The sequence below is a fragment of the Seriola aureovittata genome, chromosome 8, assembly GCF_021018895.1.
Source record: "Seriola aureovittata isolate HTS-2021-v1 ecotype China chromosome 8, ASM2101889v1, whole genome shotgun sequence".
In the NCBI taxonomy this organism is placed as follows: Eukaryota; Metazoa; Chordata; class Actinopteri; order Carangiformes; family Carangidae; genus Seriola; species Seriola aureovittata.
This window is the reverse complement of record NC_079371.1, coordinates 21,090,137-21,112,771: the sequence shown is the minus strand read 5'-3', so window position 1 is coordinate 21,112,771 and position 22,635 is coordinate 21,090,137. Positions and strand designations below refer to the sequence as shown.

Genomic DNA, 22,635 nt, shown 5'->3' with positions numbered 1-22,635 from the left:
ATAGTATGACATTTTTATGCCTCACTATCCTATGAAATCTTTATGCCTTACTGAACTTTGACATTTTATACCTTACTATACTATGACATTTTATGCCTTACTATACTATGACATTTTATACCTTACTATACTATGACATTTTTATATTTTACAATGCTATGACATTGTTATACCTTACTATCCTATGAAAACTTTATGCCTCACTGACATTTTATACCTTACTGTACTATGAAGTTTTATACCTCACTATACTATGAAGTTTTATGCCTTACTGTACTATGACATTTTTATGCCTCACTATCCTATGAAAACTTTATGCCTTACTGACATTTTATGCCTTACTGTACTATGAAGTTTTATACCTTACTATAAATTTGTATGCATTACTATACTATGACATTTTATACCTCACTATACTATGAAGTTTTATGCCTTATTGTACTATGACATTTTTATGCCTCACTATCCTATGAAAACTTTATGCCTTACTGACATTTTATACCTTACTGTACTATGAAGTTTTATACCTTACTATACTGTGACATTTTTATACCTCACTATACTATGAAGTTTTATGCCTTACTGTACTATGACATTTTTATGCCTCACTATCCTATGAAAACTTTTTGCCTTACTGACATTTTATACCTTACTGTACTATGAAGTTTTATACCTTATTATAATATGAAAACTTTATGCCTTACTGACATTTTATACCTTACTGTACTATGAAGTTTTATACCTTACTATACTGTGACATTTTTATATCTTACTATACTAAGACATTTTTATACCTCACTATACTAAGACATTTTATACCTTACTATACTAAGACATTTTTATACCTCACTATACTAAGACATTTTATACCTTACTATACTATGACATTTTTATACCTCACTATACTATGAAGTTTTATGCCTTACTATTCTATGACATTTTATACCTTAATATACATTTTTATGCCTTACTGTACTATGACATTTTTATGCCTTACTAGCCTATGAAAACTTTAAGCCTGACTGACATTTTATACCTTACTGTACTATGAAGTTTTATGCCTTACTATTCTATGACATTTTATACCTTAATATACATTTTTATACCTTACTATACTATGACATTTTTATACCTCACTATACTATGACATTTTATACCTCACTATACTATGAAGTTTTATGCCTTACTATTCTATGACATTTTATACCTTAATATACATTTTTATACCTTACTATACTATGACATTTTTATGCCTCACTATCCTATGAAAACTTCATGCCTTACTGTACTATGACTTTTTTATGCCTCACAATCCTATGAAAACTTTATGCCTTACTGACATTTTATGCCTTACTGTACTATGAAGTTTTATGCCTTACTATAATATGACATTTTATACCTTACTATACTATGACATTTTTATACCTCACTGTACTATGAAGTTTTATGCCTTACTATCCTATGAAAACTTTTTGCCTTACTGACATTTTATACCTTACTGTACTATGAAGTTTTATGCCTTACTATACTATGACATTGTATACCTTACTATAAATTTTTATACCTTACTGTACTATGAAGTTTTATGCCTTACTGACATTTTATACCTTACTGTACTATGAAGTTTTATACCTTACTATACTGTGACATTTTTATACCTCACTATACTAAGACATTTTATACCTTACTATACTATGACATTTTTATACCTCACTATACTGTGAAGTTTTATGCCTTACTATACTATGACATTTTATACCTTACTATACATTTTTATACCTCACTGTACTATGACATTTTTATGCCTTACTATCCTATGAAAACTTTATGCCTCACTGACATTTTATACCTTACTGTACTATGAAGTTTTATACCTTACTATACTATGACATTTTTATACCTCACTATACTATGACATTTTATACCTTACTATACAATGACATTTTTATACCTCACTATACTATGAAGTTTTATGCCTTACTGTACTATGACATTTTTATGCCTCACTATCCTATGAAAACTTTATGCCTTACTGACATTTTATACCTTACTGTACTATGAAGTTTTATACCTTATTATAATATGAAAACTTTATGCCTTACTGACATTTTATACCTTACTGTACTATGAAGTTTTATACCTTACTATACTGTGACATTTTTATACCTCACTATACTATGAAGTTTTATGCCTTACTATGATATGACATTTTATACTTTACTATACTATGACATTTTTATACCTCACTGTACTATGAAGTTTTATGCCTTACTATACTATGACATTGTATACCTTACTGACATTTTATACCTTACTGTACTATGAAGTTTTATGCCTTACTATGATATGACATATTATACCTTACTATACTATGGCATATTATACCTTACTATACTATGACATTTTATACCTTACGATACTATGACATTTTTATATCTTACTATACTATGATATTTTATTTCTTATTGTACTAAGACATTTTTAGTCCTCATGACATCTTATATTTTACAATACTATGACATTTTTATGCCTTACTATCCATTGAAATCTTTATGTCTTACTGAACTATGACATTTTATACCTTACTATACAATGACATTTTTACGCCTTACTATAATATGATATATTATGCCTTACTGTAATATGACATTTTATATCTCACTATACTATGACATTTTATACCTTACTGTACTATGAAGTTTTATGCCTTACTATCCTAAGAAAACTTTATGCCTTACTGACATTTTATACCTTACTGTACTATGAAGTTTTGTACCTCACTTTACTATGAAGTTTTATACCTTACAATACTAGGACATTTTTAGTCCTTATGACATCTTATATTTTACAATACTATGACATTTTTATGCCTTACTGAACTATGACATTTTTATGCCTTACTATACTATAGCATTTTTATGCCTTACTGACATTTAATACCTTACTGTTCTATGAAGTTTTATGCCTTACTATAATATGACATTTTATACCTTACTATACTATAACATTTTCATACCTCACTGTACTATGAAGTTCTATGCCTTACTATACTATGACATTTTATACCTTACTATAAATTTTTATGCCTTACTGTACTCTGACATTTTTATGCCTTACTGTACTATGACATTTTTATGCCTTACTATCCTATAAAAAATTTAAGCCTTACTGACATTTTATACCTTACTGTACTATGAAGTTTTATGCCTTACTATAATATGACATTTTATACCTTACTATACTATGACATTTTTATACCTCACTGTACTATAAATTTTTATGCCTTACTGTACTATGACATTTTTATGCCTTACTATCCTATGAAAACTTTATGCCTTACTGACATTTTATACCTTACTGTACTATGAAGTTTTATACCTCACTATACTATGACATTTTTATACCTCACTATACTATGACATTTTTATACCTCACTATATTATGAAGTTTTATGCCTTACTATGATATGACATATTATACCTTACTATACTATGACATTTTATACCTTACAATACTCTGACATTTTCATATCTTACTATACTATGATATTTTATTTTTTACTGTACTAAGACGTTTTTAGTCCTTATGACATCTTATATTTTACAATACTATGACATTTTTATGCCTTACTATCCATTGAAATCTTTATGCCTTACTGAACTATGACATTTTTATACCTCACTATACTATGAAGTTTCATGCCTTACTATGCTGTGACATTTTATACCTTACTATAAATTTTTATGCCTTACCGTACTATGACATTTTATACCTTACAATACTATGACATTTTTATGCCTCACTATCCTATGAAATCTTTATGCCTTACTGACATTTTATGCCCTACTGTACTATGAAGTTTTATGCCTTACTATAATATAACATTTTATACCTTACTATACTATGACATCTTATACCTTACGATACTATAACATTTTTATATCTTACTATACTATGATATTTTATTTCTTACTTTACTAAGACATTTTTAGTCCTTATGACATCTTATATTTTACAATACTATGACATTTTTATGCCTTACTATCCATTGAAATCTTTATGCCTTACTGAACTATGACATTTTATGCCTTACTATACTATGACATTTTATACCTCACTGTACTATGAAGTTTTATGCCTTACTGAACTATGACATTTTTATGCCTTACTATCCTATGAAAACTTTATGCCTTACTGACATTTTATACCTCACTGTACTATGAAGTTTTATGCCTTACTATATTATGACATTTTCATACCTCACTATACTATGAAGTTTCTATACCTTACTATACTATGACATTTTATACCTCACTGTACTATGAAGTTTTATGCCTTACTGTACTATGACATTTTTATGCCTCACTATCCTATGAAGTTTTATGCCTTACTGTACTATGACATTTTTATACCTCACTGTACTATGAAGTTTTATGCCTTACTGTACTATGACATTTTCATACCTCACTATTCTATGAAGTTTTATGCCTTACTATACTATGACATATTATACCTTACAATACTATGACATTTTTATATCTTACTATACTATGATATTTTATTTCTTACTGTACTCAGACATTTCTAGTCCTTATGACATCTTATATTTTACAATACTATGACATTTTTATGCCTTACTATCCATTGAAATCTTTATGCCTTACTGAACTATGACATTTTATACCTTACTATACAATGACATTTTTATGCCTTACTATAATATGATATATTATGCCTTATTGTAACATGACATTTTTATACCCTACTGTACTATGACATTTCATGCCTTACTATACTATGACATTTTATACCTTACTATAAATTTTAATGCCTTACTGTACTGTGACATTTTTATGCCTTACTATCCTATGAAAACTTTATGCCTTACTGACATTTGATACCCTACTGTACTATGAAGTTTTATGCCTTACTGTACTATGACATTTTTATACCTCACTATACTATGAAGTTTTATGCCTTACTATGATATGACATTTTATACTTTACTATACTATGACATTTTTATACCTCACTATACTATGAAGTTTTATGCCTTACTATGATATGACATTTTATACCTTACTATACTATGACATTTTATACCTTACTATACTATTGTCTTACTATACTATGGCATTTTTATGCCTTACTGACATTTTATACCTTACTATACTATGACATAACATCTTATGCCTTACTATACTATGACATTTTATGCCTTAATATAATATGACATTTTATACCTTATTATGCTAAGACGTTTTTTATGCCTTACCATACAATGATGTTTTTCATGGCTTACTATACTATGACGTTTTTATGCCATCCTATGACATTTTTATGCCTTTTCATACTATGACATTTGATACCTTACTATACTATGGCGTTTTATGCCTCACTATCCTATGACATTTTTATGCCACACCATATTGAAACAATTTTACGCCTTACTATATTATTACGTATGACTGAAACATTGAATGGTAAAACTAATCTTCTAAATGTATATAATTTAAATTATGTTTAAAGCTAATGTTTCTGATAACGTGTAAGAGCTACCAAGCTTAATAAAATAAAAGATCTAATTCCAAGGGCTACAGCAACTAGGTCACTAATCAATGATTAACATTTATTAGTCACTCATCTTAGCTATTGCCTCATCTCTCATTCATTTCGTCTTTGAGACAGTGATGTGGACCTCTTTAATCTTTTATCTAGTCAGATGATTAGGAGTCATCGCTTTTTCCTGACCCACCTCTGGTCATCCCTTTGGCTTGTGATTGGCTGCAGTGACTAGCGGGGCTGTCGCTGCAGCCAATCCTGTCTTTTGTGGCCCGCCAGCACTCCCTTTGCCTTACCCTTCAAATGACGTCACGTCCCGCAAACGTTATACGCATTGGGTTTCTGTAGGAGAGAGGGTCGCTCATTGCGGTAAAAATAGTAATAGACACTGGAAACAGAAGGAATTTCTTTCCAAACAGACACTGCTGTTTACTACAGACGGGAACACTCTTTATTCTAAGGTAGGTGGTCCTCACATGTCCGTAACTCTTGCTATGTGTTGGTCGTCATTAACTTGGTGGACTGGAAAACTGAACAGAGATAGAGTGGGTCGTGGCCTGCAGGTGCCACTTGTATTCGGCTTATGTTAGTATCTTAATATTTCTTTAACGTTGTACTTATAATCTAACCTAATGTCGGAATCTTGACATGAAATTACACGAGTACTGCTGCCAATATTAATACTAATAAAAACTAACGTGGAAATATTAGATAATAACAAACTAGCTTAATTAGGGAACTCAAATGGCTAAATGCCACTTTAGCAACAAACGTTTTACTCACTGTGCTGTTATTTACATATGTTTATGTGTTGTATCAGTGTGTCGTGACTTTGTGTTTGCCTGTGTGTGTTTGTGTGAGTGATGGTTGTGGTTCTGATTCTTTCTAATTAGGTCCAATGGGGTGTCTTCATATACAGTCAGCCTTTTAGTATTGTGATGTCTCTAGACGTTGAGAAAGTAAACATTGGCTGCCAGGATACAGATCTGCTGTGTAACATGGATGTTTACAGCTTGGGTAAACAGGCTCAGAATAATGAAGCTGTTTTTGTAGGCCAAGACAGAAAAGCTCTTTATGTCGGCCATTTTAGGCCATAACTTTAGGTATAAAAGCAAGAATGTATTGTGTTAATGTGTAATATTTTTTACTGGATATCTTGCTTAAAGTTGACATCACTTGGTTAGATTAACTGGTAAACTAACTGTTTAAATTTCTATCAAAATAAAATAGGAAGTTGTTCATTCATTTAACTTCCCCTAATATAGTTGTACTTGTATTTTATAACCACAACATTGGCATTTATATGAGCTTAACAACAGCTGATATTAGCAGCCCTGGGTTGGTTTTACAAAATTTAAACATATGTGATCAGATACCTAATTTTGCCCCTTCTTCACTTGACTGTGATATATTTTTATTTAGGTTGATAACTTCACCAAGTTAAGTGGGTTTTTTTTTATTGTGAATTGGTAAATGCTTCCATTATAATAACACATTTGTTCACTGGCTATGCCTGTTAATCCTTTGTCAATATTTACAGTGCCATTAGGGTCAGAGGGATGTTATGAATTGAGACACACCTCAGGTGCACTGTTCATGAGTGTGTTTGTGTCTGTATGTGATATTATCACCATACTATTGTTGTGGAAACATTTTGTGAGCTCACACACCTATTCTTGCAGTCCATTAGGAAAAAAAAACATATGACACACATGCAAATAGAACCTTGATGTTGTAGACTTCCTTACTGGTGTCAGATTACTGATTATTTGCATGGTCCCTTTGAAAGAAGCTTTTCTCAGCCTTTAGCTAGTAATGTAACACCCTGTAGTCACAGATGACTTAGGAGCTTGAAAAATGGCCAGGCAGTCATCGAAGAAGCCTTCCTGTTAACATGGAGAAAGAGAAATCTGATAATTGTGTTATTTTATTACTCCTCGCTGCCTTAAGGTGCAACACAAACAATTCACCAGGGATCATTCTGTTCCTCCTGGAGCACGGTAACCATAGTAACAGAGGCCCTACCATCTGTCAGTAGCTTCACGAACACATTCAGGTGGTGAAATGTCCAGCCATCTTTTCAAAAAGCGCTGTGCATAGAAGCTTATTGCTGACATGGAAGCAGGACTTAGACTTAATCATGTTTTACCACAACATTAGCAGTTGTATTCTTTCCAATTCCCCTTTGGTGTGTTTAAACTTAAACTCTCACAGTATTTAGAATTTTGTATGAAATGTACTCAGCATCTAATATTCAGGTATAACACTACCCAACCTTGTTACTAATGTTCTTACTAAATTGGGTAATCAAAGAGATGGAAAATCAATCATGATACTTTGTACCTAATAAATACAACATTTCTTTTTCCAAAACAGATAACAAGTACAGATAATGGCATTGGCAACTACTATTGGTTGAGAAATGTCTCCCAATTCAGTTTGCAGCAACAGCTACTGCATCGCCTTATTATAGACAGAAGACTGGATAAAGATAGATGCAGTGAAGCTGCAGAAAGACATCGGAGTACTATTTAGATGTTTATAGTCTACATATACAATGTGACAGGAATCCTGGGAGGCCTAACAGAGTTGCAGTCCTCCATGTGGCCCACTTTCCTTTGTTGTGGCTGTTCTGCATGAGCAAATCCAGTGATGAGGGCTAGCATGAGGGTTGTGATGGTCCCACATCTACCTTTTTCAGAAGCCATTAGTGGTTGGCTGTGAAATGCACTTCCTTGTTATGAGGTCTTGAGGGGAACGAATGACCTTTAGACACACAGCTGATTACATTTATTGTACTTTCAGAGTAGCTTAAAAATTAAAACAGTTCCTGTATAGGCAACAGCTAAAGCAGTGCTTTGTTAAATTGTCTTTCTTATGTTAGTTTAACACTTCCCACGGAAATACAATACGAAGGTGTGATCTTGCCCATATGACTCGACACATTGCTGTGTTTCTGAGCAAGCAGGAAAACCAAGTGTGAAGATAACACCAGTGCTGACCTCTATGACCACTGCGGTTTCTTTCTCCCCTTCTCTTTGTCATGATTCCTTTGATAAGCCTCACCCTGCATACTGTGACACAGCCTCCATAAGTCTGTGTGTGAACAGTACTAAGATAATGGTGCTTATATGTGGGAGGGTTGATGTGAGATGTGATTGGCCATTGACTCATAAGAAGTGCTTGTGTTTGCTGCCGGGTTGTGGAGGTTGTTTGCTGTATGAGTCTGCAAAAGCATGAGACGCCACAAGATGGGTTTATATGCTTTACATTTCTGCTCTGGGAAACAGTTGCATCATTTTGGAGCCTATCTTAAATTGTTGTGCTCTTATATCAGGACTCTGGGGAATTCATTGCCTAATGTGTCTCTAGAGGTTGAATTACACGCCGGTGCATTGACATACACTCACACACTCTTTTACATGGTTCACAATACCACACATTGATCTGATCTCTCACTTTTATTAAACAAAACAGAATTACTATATAATTACAACTATACAAGCTTTGCAGTACAAAAGCATCTATCATAAGGTCCTCTAATAAAGCCTCCACTGCAGTACAAGAAAGTTTTGTTGGTTGAAAATCCTCTATTTTTGTCACCTGTACCCCACTATCCCCAAAATGTGTAGGTAAACAGTTCCATGTTGTACTAATATCTTAAATGTGATATGTGACATGTGGTACCTGGTACTTACCTGCATTTCTTTTATATTCACCCCTTGTTGATTGTCTTAAATGTGTCCACTCTGCAGACTAAGTGAAATTAGAATAATTAGATACAACAACACTCTTATTTTCTTCTTGTTTTTCAGCTAATTGTTCAACACAAAGATGAATTTTGAGCAGCCCCCTCCATACCCAGGCAGCGGCCCCACTGCTCCAGGCTATCCAGCCCAGGGCCCACCTCCACAAGGCTACCCACCTCAGGGTTATCCTCAACAGGGATACCCTGTGAACATGGAGCAGCCTAATCCAGCATACCCCAACTACCCTGCCGGACCAGGGGGCCCAGGAGGTCCTTATCCAGGCCAAGGACAGCCTCCTTATCATGGATACCCTGGACAACCACAGTTTGGCTGGCAGGGGGGACCCCCTCCTGGGCCTATGTATGGGGAAGCTCCCAAAAACACAGGTGAGTGATAACACAATACAGAGGTTGATACAAATATATGTTAATGTCTTATATGAATTAATTATTACATAAGACAGTGTATCAGGTGCCCCGTTGCAAATATTTTAATTGCCAAGTACTTTGTGAATTATAGAAGAATATATACAGTTCCATTGCTCCACATTGAGTCAAAGAAATATAGACCCTTACCAACTCAGATCAGGCCAATGAGGGCTGATTGTATAAAGTGATTGAGCAGTGAGCCCAGTACTGGCACATGCACGCAGCACACCCATGTGCACTACAATTGACAGACACACAGAGAGTGCCAGTAAAGGGACAGACAGGAATGGTAAAAACTTTATAGATTTGTTCACGGCCCATCAGTGCAACAGGACTTCTCCTCATGCTCGCGATGGCCAGTCCGACTATGACAGGTCTGTTGTCGTTGTGTTTGTGAAAGAGAAAGAGAGAGAGAGAGAGAAAGAGAAATGGGGGCAAGTAGGGGCTGGGTGAATCAATGTACTGCACACAGCTCTAGAGAAAATAGAAAATCAATTATGCAGTGGTCAATGGTGAAATTGTGGTGGCCCACAACAAATAATCCAATGCATGGGAAACTGATACAACTAATGATGGCTGAATTCCATGTAGCTGCTTTAATTTCTGGGTCCTGGTATTGTTCATGCTGACTCACTGTCACACTGGGACATTTGAATGTAATGGAGCCGTTATTCATGTTTTTAGTAACACCTGTGTTTTCCCTGCTGTGACAAGTCGAAATGAGAGAGTGCTCACAATTGAGAAGCGGGAACCATCAAATACTTAAAAATTGTTAATGATTGTCTCATCAATTTATTGACAAATTGTTTCAGCTCCATCTGGGACTGTAAAATGCTAAAGCTGTTATTATGCAGAGTAAGCTATTAAGGATTCATGAGTGTGAAATCAAGCCAGGTTTAAGATAAAAGGTGTGTTAATGCAGTAGCACTTCCCAACTGAGCATCCAGAATAAACTGTAGCACAAGCTGTGAAACAAAAAGCACACTGTAAAATATTCAAAATGAATATGCAAAGAGAACAGAAAACACAGATAACACCTTTATGTATTAAAGCAAGCAAGAAGGTGTTACCGCTCCTGTAACTGACTTAAGATAAGCCTCTCCTGGTTGATCAAAGGAGAGTGTTCTGATATTGAGATTCTTGCTCCGAGTGGTTTGATAGAGCTGCTCATTAGTGCCACGGGTGCTCAGCTCCGAGGCACTCCTCTACAGCTAGAATAGCTGAGAGGAGTGCCTCGGGGCAGTCTTCAAAGTTAGAGTGAAAGCGTCAGTTGGCTAGAGTGCGTGAAGCAGTAAAAAATAACCTTTATTTTTATTTTTAACTCGAGCTTGCGGCCAAACTGTAAAAAGGAGACAAATAATTCTTTCTGAAAATGTAGACATAGTTGTTGGGATTCATAAAATGTAACTTTGACAGGCATGGTCTGCACAAAATTTAAACGGGGGTGCCGAGTCCGGCAGCAATACCTGTCTCACTCTCATTGACACCTAATGTAATCGTCTTTTTTTTTCAAAAGAATCTCTCTTTGTCTTCGCACTGAGCTTACGCACTCATTTTAAGGAATATCTGAATAAAATAGAGACTGTAGAAACTTCTGGCTTCAGTGTCTGGCACGGTCTTTTCGGTTTATGAAAAGAAGTAACGGTTTACTCATAATTTGCAGTTGTTTGAAGCCATGTAGAAGCCAAATTCTGGGCAGATTTTCACATTGCCATGGCAACGGCAGCTCCTGACCTGTGTGCGTGCCTGCGTGCGCCTAGCAACCAGATAACCAACTCTCCAAGCTCTGCTAGCTTTACATTTGCCGCATGTTAGGTCTTAAATGACATTTAGTTAGGTCTTAAATATGTAAGTCCATTTACTGCTTCCTTCGTTGCTTTTTGTTTTGTTTTGTTAAAAGAATGAATGAAGTTGTGACGGTCTCCGCTGAGACAGAGGAGAGGAGAAGCTACTAGCCCTCTCTCGCTGTCACTTCTAGTCACGTTGCTCTCCTCCCCAGTAATGTTAAATTTAGCACAGAAAAAAACATAATAGTGGTAATTTAAATAGCGGTTCATGGGATTTATTAACCCTCAGGGGTCCCTCTGTCCTTTTTTGGACATTTTCTTTACTTTTCTTTTTTGATTTGCTGATCATTTTGGCTGTGTTACAGCTGAAAAAACGTCATAGTATAGTATAAAATTTAAAAAAACGTGATAGTATAATAAGGCATAAAAATTTCAAAAAACATCATAGTATAGTATGGCATAAAGTTTCAAAAAATGTCATAGTATATTAAGTCATAAAAATGGCAAAAAACATCATAGTATAGTATGGCACAAAACGTCACAGTATAGTAAGGCATAAAAATATCCAAAAAATACATATTATAGTAGAGCATAAAAATGACAAAAAACGTCATAGTATAGTATGGCATAAAACGTCACAGTATAGTAAGGCATAAAAATGCCCAAAAAAGTCATATTCTAGTAGAGCATAAAAATGGCAAAAAACGTCATAGTATAGTATGGCATAAAATTTCAAAAAACGTCATAGTATAATAAGGCATAAAAATGGCAAAAAACGTCCTAGTATAGTCAGGCACAAAACGTCACAGTATAGTAAGGCAAACAAATGCCAAAAAAAGTCATATTATAGTATAGCATAAAAATGGCAAAAAAACGTCATAGTATAGTATGGCATAAAATTTCAAAAAACGTCATAGTATAATAAGGCATAAAAATGGCAAAAAACGTCATAGTATAGTCAGGCACAAAACGTCACAGTATAGTTAGGCATAAAAATGCCAAAAAAAGTCATATTATAGTAGAGCAGAAAAATGTCTAAAAAAAGTCATAGTATAGTATGACATAAAATTTAAAAAAACGTCATAGTATAAGAAGGCATAAAAATGGCAAAAAACATCATAGTATAGTATGGCATAAAATTTTAAAAAAACGTCATAGTATAGTATGGCATAAAATTTCAAAAAATGTCATAGTATATTAAGTCATACAAAATGGCAAAAAACATCATAGTATAGTATGGCATAAAACGTCACAGTATAGTAAGGCAAACAAATGCCAAAAAAAGTCATATTATAGTATAGCATAAAAATGGCAAAAAAACGTCATAGTATAGTATGGCATAAAATTTCAAAAAACATCATAGTATAGTATGGCATAAAATTTCAAAAAACGTCATAGTATAATAAGGCATAAAAATGGCAAAAAACGTCATAGTATAGTCAGGCACAAACGTCACAGTATAGTTAGGCATAAAAATGCCAAAAAAAGTCATATTATAGTAGAGCAGAAAAATGTCTAAAAAAAGTCATAGTATAGTATGACATAAAATTTAAAAAAACGTCATAGTATAAGAAGGCATAAAAATGGCAAAAAACATCATAGTATAGTATGGCATAAAATTTTAAAAAACGTCATAGTATAGTATGGCATAAAATTTCAAACAATGTCATAGTATATTAAGTCATAAAAATGGCAAAAAACATCATAGTATAGTATGGCATAAAACGTCACAGTATAGTAAGGCAAACAAATGCAAAAAAAAGTCATATTATAGTATAGCATAAAAATGGCAAAAAACGTCATAGTATAGTATGGCATAAAGTTTCAAAAAATGTCATAGTATATTAAGTCATACAAAATGGCAAAAAACATCATAGTATAGTATGGCATAAAACGTCACAGTATAGTAAGGCATAAAAATGCCAAAAAACTTCATTGTGTACTATTGCATGAAAATGTCAAAAAATGTCATAGTATAGTATGCCATAAAAATGCCAAATAGCATCATAGGACAGTAAAGCCCCAAAACAGGGATTGAACCCATGACCTTGTCAGTGTTAGGCAGTAGTCCTGACCATTGTACCACAATACTTCTACATCACAAGCTCATGGTATAGCATCATATCAAGGATATTTTAGCATACTAATCCATGATATATCACAAAAGATTGTCCATTAGGCATAAAATGTCATGAAAACATAATTGTATAGTAAGACATATAAATATCAAAAAACATCATAGTATAGTATGGCACAAAATTTCAAAAAATGTCATAGTATACTAAGGCATAAAAATGACAAAAAAACGTCATAGTATAGTCAGGCACAAAACGTCACAGTATAGAAAGGCAAACAAATGCCAAAAAAAGTCATATTATAGTAGAGCATAAAAATGTCAAAAAACGTCATAGTATTGTATGGCATAAAATTTCAAAAAAACATCATAGTATAATAAGGCATAATAAAAATAGCAAAAAACGTCATAGTATAGTATGGCATAAAATTTCAAAAAATGTCATAGTATATTAAGTCATAAAAATGGCTAAAAACATCATAGTATAGTATGGCATAAAACGTCACAGTATAGTAAGGCAAACGAATGCCAAAAAAAGTCATATTATAGTATAGCATAAAAATGGCAAAAAACGTCATAGTATAGTATGGCATAAAATTTCAAAAAACATCATAGTATGGCATAAAGTTTCAAAAAATGTCATAGTATATTAAGTCATAAAAATGGCAAAAAACATCATAGTATAGTATGGCATAAAACGTCACAGTATAGTAAGGCATAAAAATGCCAAAAAACTTCATTGTGTACTATTGCATGAAAATGTCAAAAAACGTCATAGTATAGTATGCCATAAAATTTCAAAAAACGTCATAGTATAGTAAGGCATAAAAATGCCAAATAGCATCATAGGACAGTAAAGCCCCAAAACAAGGATTGAACCCATGACCTTGTCAGTGTTAGGCAGTAGTCCTGACCATTGTACCACAATACCTCTACTTCACAAGCTCATGGTATAGCATGATATCAAGGATATTTTAGCATACTAATCCATGATATATCACAAAAGATTGTCCATTAGGCATAAAATGTCATGAAAACATAATTGTATAGTAAGACATATAAATATCAAAAAACATCATAGTATAGTATGGCACAAAATTTCAAAAAATGTCATAGTATACTAAGGCATAAAAATGACAAAAAAACGTCATAGTATAGTCAGGCACAAAATTTCAAAAAATGTCATAGTATACTAAGGACAAAAAAACGTCATAGTATAGTCAGGCACAAAACGTCACAGTATAGTAAGGCATAAAAATGCCCAAAAAAGTCATATTCTAGTAGAACATAAAAATGGCAAAAAACGTCATAGTATAATAAGGCATAAAAATGGCAAAAAACGTCATAGTATAGTCAGGCATAAAGTTTCAAAAAATTTCATAGTATATTAAGTCATAAAAATGACAAAAAAACGTCATAGTATAGTCAGGCACAAACGTCACAGTATAGAAAGGCAAACAAATGCCAAAAAAAGTCATATTATAGTAGAGCATAAAAATGTCAAAAAACGTCATAGTATTGTATGGCATAAAATTTCAAAAAACGTCATAGTATATTAAGTCATAAAAATGGCAAAAAACGTCATAGTATAGTATGGCATAAAACGTCACAGTATAGTAAGGCATAAAAATGCCAAAAAAAGTCATATTATAGTAGAGCATAAAAATGTCTAAAAAAAGTCATAGTATAGTATGACATAAAATTTCAAAAAACATCATAGTATAATACGGCATAAAAATGGCAAAAAACATCATAGTATAGTATGGCATAAAATTTCAAAAAATGTCATAGTATATTAAGTCATAAAAATGGCAAAAAACATCATAGTATAGTATGGCATAAAACGTCACAGTATAGTAAGGCAAACAAATGCCAAAAAAAGTCATATTATAGTATAGCATAAAAATGGCAAAAAACATCATAGTATAGTATGGCATAAAACGTCACAGTATAGTAAGGCAAACAAATGCCAAAAAAAGTCATATTATAGTATAGCATAAAAATGGCAAAAAACATCATCGTATAGTATGGCATAAAATTTCAAAAAACATCATAGTATAGTATGGCATAAAATTTCAAAAAATGTCATAGTATATTAAGTCATAAAAATGGCAAAAAACATCATAGTATAGTATGGCATAAAACGTCACAGTATAGTAAGGCATAAAAATGCCAAAAAACTTCATTGTGTACTATTGAATGAAAATGTCAAAAAACGTCATAGTATAGTATGGCATAAAACGTCACAGTATAGTAAAGCATAAAAATGCCAAAAAAAGTCATATTCTAGTAGAGCATAAAAATGGCAAAAAACGTCATAGTATAGTCAGTCACAAAACGTCACAGTATAGTAAGGCATAAAAATGCCAAAAAAATACATATTATAGAAGGGCATAAAAATGGCAAAAAACGTCATAGTATAGTATGGCATAAAATTTCAAAAAACGCCATAGTATAATAAGGCATAAAAATGTCTAAAAAAAGTCATAGTATAGCATAAAATTTCATAAGAAAACGCCATAGTATAATAAGGCATAAAAATGGCAAAAAACATCATAGTATAGTATGGCATAAAATTTCAAAAAACGTCATAGTATAGTATGGCATAAAATTTAAAAAAATGTCATAGTATATTAAGTCATAAAAATGGCAAAAAACATCATAGTATAGTATGGCATAAAACGTCACAGTATAGTAAGGCAAACAAATGCCAAAAAAAGTCATATTATAGTATTATAGACATTTTTGAAACTTTATGCCATACTATACTATGACGTTTTTTGCCATTTTTATGCTATACTATAATATGACTTTTTTTGGCATTTGTTTGCCTTACTATACTGTGACGTTTTGTGCCTGACTATACTATGACGTTTTTTGTCATTTTTCTGCCTTATTATACTATGACGTTTTTTGAAATTTTATGCCATACTATACTATGACGTTTTTTGCCATTTTTATGCTCTACTATAATATGTATTTTTTTGGCATTTTTATGCCTTAGTATACTATGACATTTTTTGAAATTTTATGCCATACTATACTATGATGTTTTTTGATATTTATATGTTTTACTATACAATTATGTTTTCATGACATTTTATGCCTAATGGACAATCTTTTGTGATATATCATGGATTAGTATGCCAAAATATCCTTGATATCATGCTATACTATTAAATTATGATGCAGCAGCATAGTGGTACAATGGTTAGGATTGTTGCTTCATAATGAGAAGGTCATGGGTTCAAACCCTAGTTTGTGGCTTTACTCTCTTATGATGCTTTTTGATATATTCAAAAAGCATAAAGCCCCAAAACAGGGATTGAACCCATGACCTTGTCAGTGTTAGGCAGTAGTCCTGACCATTGTACCACAATACTTCTACATCACAAGCTCATGATATAGCATCATATCAAGGATATTTTGGCATACTAATCCATGATATATCACAAAATATTATGATATATAATTTTATGTCCATTAGGCATAAAATGTCAAAAAACATCATAGTATAGGATGGCGCAAAAAATGTCACAGTATATAAAAGCCTGAAACCAGGTTTTGAACCCTTGCCCTTCTCAGTGTGAGGGAATAGTCCTAACCATTCTACCACCATGCTGCTGCATTATAAACGCCTTGTATAGAAAGGTATATAAAATATCAGTATACTACTCCGTGACATATCATAAAAAATCATAGTATTGTGAGGCATAAAATATTATAGTATAGTAAGGCATAAAAATGGAAAAACAATTCATCGTATACTGTGGTGTGAATATATCAAAAAGCATCATAAGAGAGTAAAGCCCCAAACTGGGGTTTGAACCCATGACCTTCTCATTGTGAAGCAACAATCCTAACCATTGTACCACTATGCTGCTGCGTCACAATTTAATGGTATTGCAGGATATCAAGGATATTTTAGCATACTAATCCATGATATATCACAAAATATTGTCCATTAGGCATAAAATGTCATGAAAACATAATTGTATAGTAAGACATAAAAATGACAAAAAACATCATAGTATAGTCAGGCACAAAACGTCACAGTATAGTAAGGCATAAAAATATCCAAAAAATACATATTATAGTAGAGCATAAAAATTGCAAAAAACGTCCTAGTATAGTATGGCATAAAATTTCAAAAAACGTCATAGTATAATAAGGCATAAAAATGGCAAAAAACGTCATAGTATAGTCAGGCACAAAACGTCACAGTATAGTAAGGCAAACAAATGCCAAAAAAAGTCATATTATAGTAGAGCATAAAAATGTCTTAAAAAAGTCATAGTATAGTATGGCATAAAATTTCAAAAAACGTCATAGTATAATAAGGCATAAAAATGGCAAAAAACGTCATAGTATAGTCAGGCACAAAACGTCACAGTATAGTAAGGCAAACAAATGCCAAAAAAAGTCATATTATAGTAGAGCATAAAAATGTCTTAAAAAAGTCATAGTATAGTATGGCATAAAATTTCAAAAAACATCATCGTATAGTATGGCATAAAACGTCACAGTATAGTAAGGCATAAAAATGCCAAAAAACTTCACTGTGTACTATTGCGTGAAAATGGCAAAAAACGTCATAGTATAGTCAGGCACAAAACGTCACAGTATAGTAAGGCATAAAAATGCCCAAAAAAGTCATATTCTAGTAGAGCATAAAAATGGCAAAAAACGTCATAGTATAGTATGGCATAAAATTTCAAAAAACGTCATAGTATAGTATGGCATAAAATTTCAAAAAACGTCATAGTATAATAAGGCATAAAAATGGCAAAAAACGTCATAGTATAGTCAGGCACAAAACATCACAGTATAGTAAGGCATAAAAATGCCAAAAAAATACATATTATAGTAGAGCATAAAAATGGCAAAAAACGTCATAGTATAGTATGGCATAAAATTTCAAAAAACGTCATAGTATAATAAGGCATAAAAATGGCAAAAAACGTCATAGTATAGTCAGGCACAAAACATCACAGTATAGTAAGGCATAAAAATGCCAAAAAAATACATATTATAGTAGAGCATAAAAATGGCAAAAAACGTCATAGTATAGTCAGGCATAAAAATGCCAAAAAAAAGTCATATTATAGTAGAGCATAAAAATGTCTTAAAAAAGTCATAGTATAGTATGGCATAAAATTTCAAAAAACGTCATAGTATAATAAGGCATAAAAATGCCAAAAAACATCATAGTATAGTATGGCATAAAATTTCAAAAAACATCATATTATAGTATGGCATAAAACGTCACAGTATAGTAAGGCATAAAAATGCCAAAAAACTTCACTGTGTACTATTGCGTGAAAATGTCAAAAAACGTCATAGTATAGTATGGCATAAAATTTCAAAAAACATCATACTATAATAAGGCATAAAAATGCTAAAAAAAACGTCATAGTATACTAAGGTATAAAAATGTCAAAAAAAGTTTTAGTATATATATATATATATATATATATGGCATAAAACGTCATAATATAGTGAATCATAAAAATGCCCAAAAAATTCATCATACTGTATGGTGTGAAAATGTCAAAAAACATCACAGTATAGCAAAGCATAAAAATGTCAAAAGACGTCATAATATTGTAAGGCACAAAACATCATAGTATACTAAGGCATAAAAATACCAAAAAACATCAACATATAGTATGGCGAGAAGAGTGGCATTTAATTTAATAAAAAGTCACATTATAGTAAGGCATAAAATTGTCAAAAAATGTCATACTACAGTATGGCATAAAATCTCATAAAAACATCGTAGTATATAAAGGCATAGAAGTTCATAAAAATGAAATAAATCATGTACTCATCCCGGCAGTAGCCCCCGTGGCACTCAAAATTTCCCTGGAATTTTCTAGTTATTAAATATTGGCCAATCATTAACTCGTCCTTTTTCATATTATTATCAGAGCTCAGTGTGATAAGTGGTCAGCAAGCTTCACCTAATCTATTGACCATGAGCAGGTCACCTTAGTAACACATTCACCTGTGTCATGAGTCACTGCACCTGGCTGTTAAAAGCAGGGTGATTGTTTCCCTCCACATAAATGATTAATCACAAACACGAGGAAGGGGAGATGTATTCATTCAGGCCTGTTGTTTGCCTTTTTTTTGTGTCTGGAACAGGTGGTAAACCTCACGTATGACAAAAACAATCCTTTCACATGAATAATTTAGATTGTCATGTGATGTATTGACTGAGGGTGAAATAAATTCACCGCTGAACATGTGAAGCGAAGGGAAATGCCTCATTGGGGGCACAGAGGTGTGTGGGTTCTAGAAAGCTCTCATTTCATTTGCTCAATGATACCTCAAAGCGGTGCTAATGTGACTCCGCTGTAATGCTGTCTGATCATAGCTCTTGGCTGCTATGGTATTACCATGGAGATGTGCCTCCCATGATGAACGTAATTAGAGGAAAATCATTGCAGCTATGGTTACACTTGAGCTCACTGCTGAGGATTTGATGGCGTTTCATGCAATTTGAGAAAAGGAATCACTAATTTCTTTCTATTCCTTTGCCATCTTCTGTATCTCTCCTTGCCAACGCCTCCTGGCTCCTCTCTTCTTCATCTTGCACTCCTGTCTTTCTCCCTCTGCAGTGTACGTAGTGGAGGACAGGAGAAGAGACGACACAGGAGACACATGCCTGACAGCCTGCTGGACAGCTCTGTGTTGCTGCTGTCTCTGGGACATGCTGACATAACGCTTTTCACCAACTGTTCACCCCCATTACCTCCTTGCTCCCCATTTCTGTGCCTTGAACTCCATCACCCTCTTCCCTGTCTGCCTTAAACCTCGCACTCCCTTAAAACTACCCCTCCATTTCCTCTACCCGTTCTTTGCTTGTCTATGAATAAAAGATCCCATATGGAAGTCTCTTCCCAGGGCCACCCACTCTACCTTGATGTGAAACCCTCAGCACTGACTGACTGACTGACCGACCGACCCTGTCCGGGGGCTACTCTGTAGCAGCTTGTAACTGAGCTCCTAAACATAACCTGAATCTCAGGCTCTTCACTGTAATCGCACACACACACACACACACACACACACACACACACACACACACACACACACACACACACATACACAGAAGGTAGATACACAAAACACACACAATACAGTATACTTGGATCTCAGGCTCATCTAGTGTGATGCTCTTTGGCACTTTATGATGATTACCTCTGTAAGATACTAATCCTGCCTGCCTCTTCAACCATCCTTCCCAAACCGCCCTTCAGCTATGCTACTGACCCTGCCCAATGACTACCCCTTATCCTGGACCCCTCCATCGCCCAAAGGCCACTAAAACCCTGGCTGCTAATGAGTCACAGGGTGCTCTTAAGAAGTTCATGCTTGAAACGTATCCCTTTCATTTGCACACAAGCTGTTTTTGCCGACGTTCGTCTTCAGGTGGAATCATATGACAATAAATGGAATGCATTTTTAAAGATGATAGTGATTTATGTTTGATTACTGTTCACATTTAATGGCCACAAGGTTTTTTTTTCATGGTGATCTTGATATGAAAAATTATTCCAATATTATTTTTATTACATACCTTGGAGATAAAACTGAAAAATATGAAAAAAAAAAGTTGTGATTGCTGAACAGAATAAACCAAATTACATGTTAAATGCCTTTTCTTTTTTTTTTTGCTTTAGAAGAGAATCTTGCATTAAAATAATTTATTCCCATGAAATGGAAAGCTTTGTGAGCAGTGTTTATTGCAGCAGGATACATGTGTCTGAGTGGTGAGTGGGAGGTTAAAGTAGAGTATAGATGTATCATAGAGCAGTATACTGCAGAGGTCTGGGCCTGTTCAGATCCATGCAGCTATTTATAACACAGCTGCTAGTACAGGATGTTGGTTGCAACACGGCAACCTGCCTGATGCATTAACAATATGTTTCACAAAAGTTAAACTAAGTCAGTACGTAGTAAGTAAATCACTGGAGAGACAAATTTACGCAAAACTGGCAAGGGAATAAATTACAAGATGGCTTCCTAAATAGTGGAAAATACATTTACTTTAAGCACTGTATCATTTTGAATTACTTGAGTATTTCCATTTTATACTCCTTAGCACTACAATACGATTCAGAGGGAAATGTTGTACCTCTACACTTATTTGACCGGTGCATTTACTTTTCAGATTAAAAGTTTAAATACAAAACAAAGGACCAGTTTCTAAAATATGATTCATATCTATAGATTCAACTACTCAACAGTAAATGAAGTCAAAATTAACCCTATCTTAACCAACTACAATATTAAAGCACTGACTATATTTTAACACTGACATGGGCCATTCTGCAAAATGAGTACTTTTACACTTGTTACTTTAAGTATGTTTTGTTGCTAAAGTTGTGTACTTTACAGTTACACATCATGGGTAGCGTGGTATTGGTACTTTTACATAGAGCTGTAATAACTGTTTTTAATTGGCCACCTGAGGGCAGCAGAAACAGGCTGTGAACACAACATTGACACATTATCACATTCAAAGTTGAACAGTGAACAGTGTTAGCAAACTGTTGCAAGTCACAAATCATGGAGAAATATTAGCGTTCATTTAGAGTCGAGTCATATCCGGGGCCACTTGATGAATGTAGGTACAATATTCACCTGCTTTTTTTCTTTGGTTTTTTTTTGCTGTTTTTCATCTCATTAGGAACACAGTGAAAACGACCTCACATAAATAATATTATCAATGTGCTTTTTCCCGCCATGACATGCCAAAATGTCTGCTGTGAAAAAGGTCTACTCCCTACCTACAAGCGACTGCTTTCACATTATTCATAGTCATTTAATCCATTGAAATGTTAGTTAAAGACCCTTAAATCTCTTTCACCAGTGCTGACAGGGCATGAAGCATCACATCCAATAGAAGAGAGTTAACAGGGGTGGTTTTAATGGCCACTCAAAAGCACATTGGAATCAATAAACAGTCAGTGTCAAAATTATTGCCCCCCCATGTACTGTATGTGTTTATTACTGCGAGTGAGAAA

General features: G+C 33.4%; 1 protein-coding gene across 1 annotated transcript; it reads left to right on the top strand.

The window, feature by feature from the left end:
• The first annotated feature begins 5,881 nt into the window (after window positions 1-5,881).
• Window positions 5,882-21,082, top strand: LOC130173331 (cysteine-rich and transmembrane domain-containing protein 1-like). The gene is made up of 3 exons (XM_056382494.1): window positions 5,882-6,023; window positions 9,378-9,697; window positions 20,224-21,082. Exons 2-3 carry the CDS (start codon window positions 9,397-9,399, stop codon window positions 20,325-20,327), a joined length of 405 nt encoding a protein of 134 aa, XP_056238469.1. The 5' UTR covers window positions 5,882-6,023; window positions 9,378-9,396; the 3' UTR covers window positions 20,328-21,082.
• Window positions 21,083-22,635: the final 1,553 nt, after the last annotated feature.

Bases quoted from the DNA above. Each gene is read 5' to 3' on its own strand.
- LOC130173331 (XM_056382494.1), top strand. From the start codon at position 9,397: ATGAATTTTGAGCAGCCCCCTCCATACCCAGGCAGCGGCCCCACTGCT. The intron at 9,698-20,223 runs GTGAGTGATAAC...CTCCCTCTGCAG, and splicing joins GGAAGCTCCCAAAAACACAG to TGTACGTAGTGGAGGACAGG.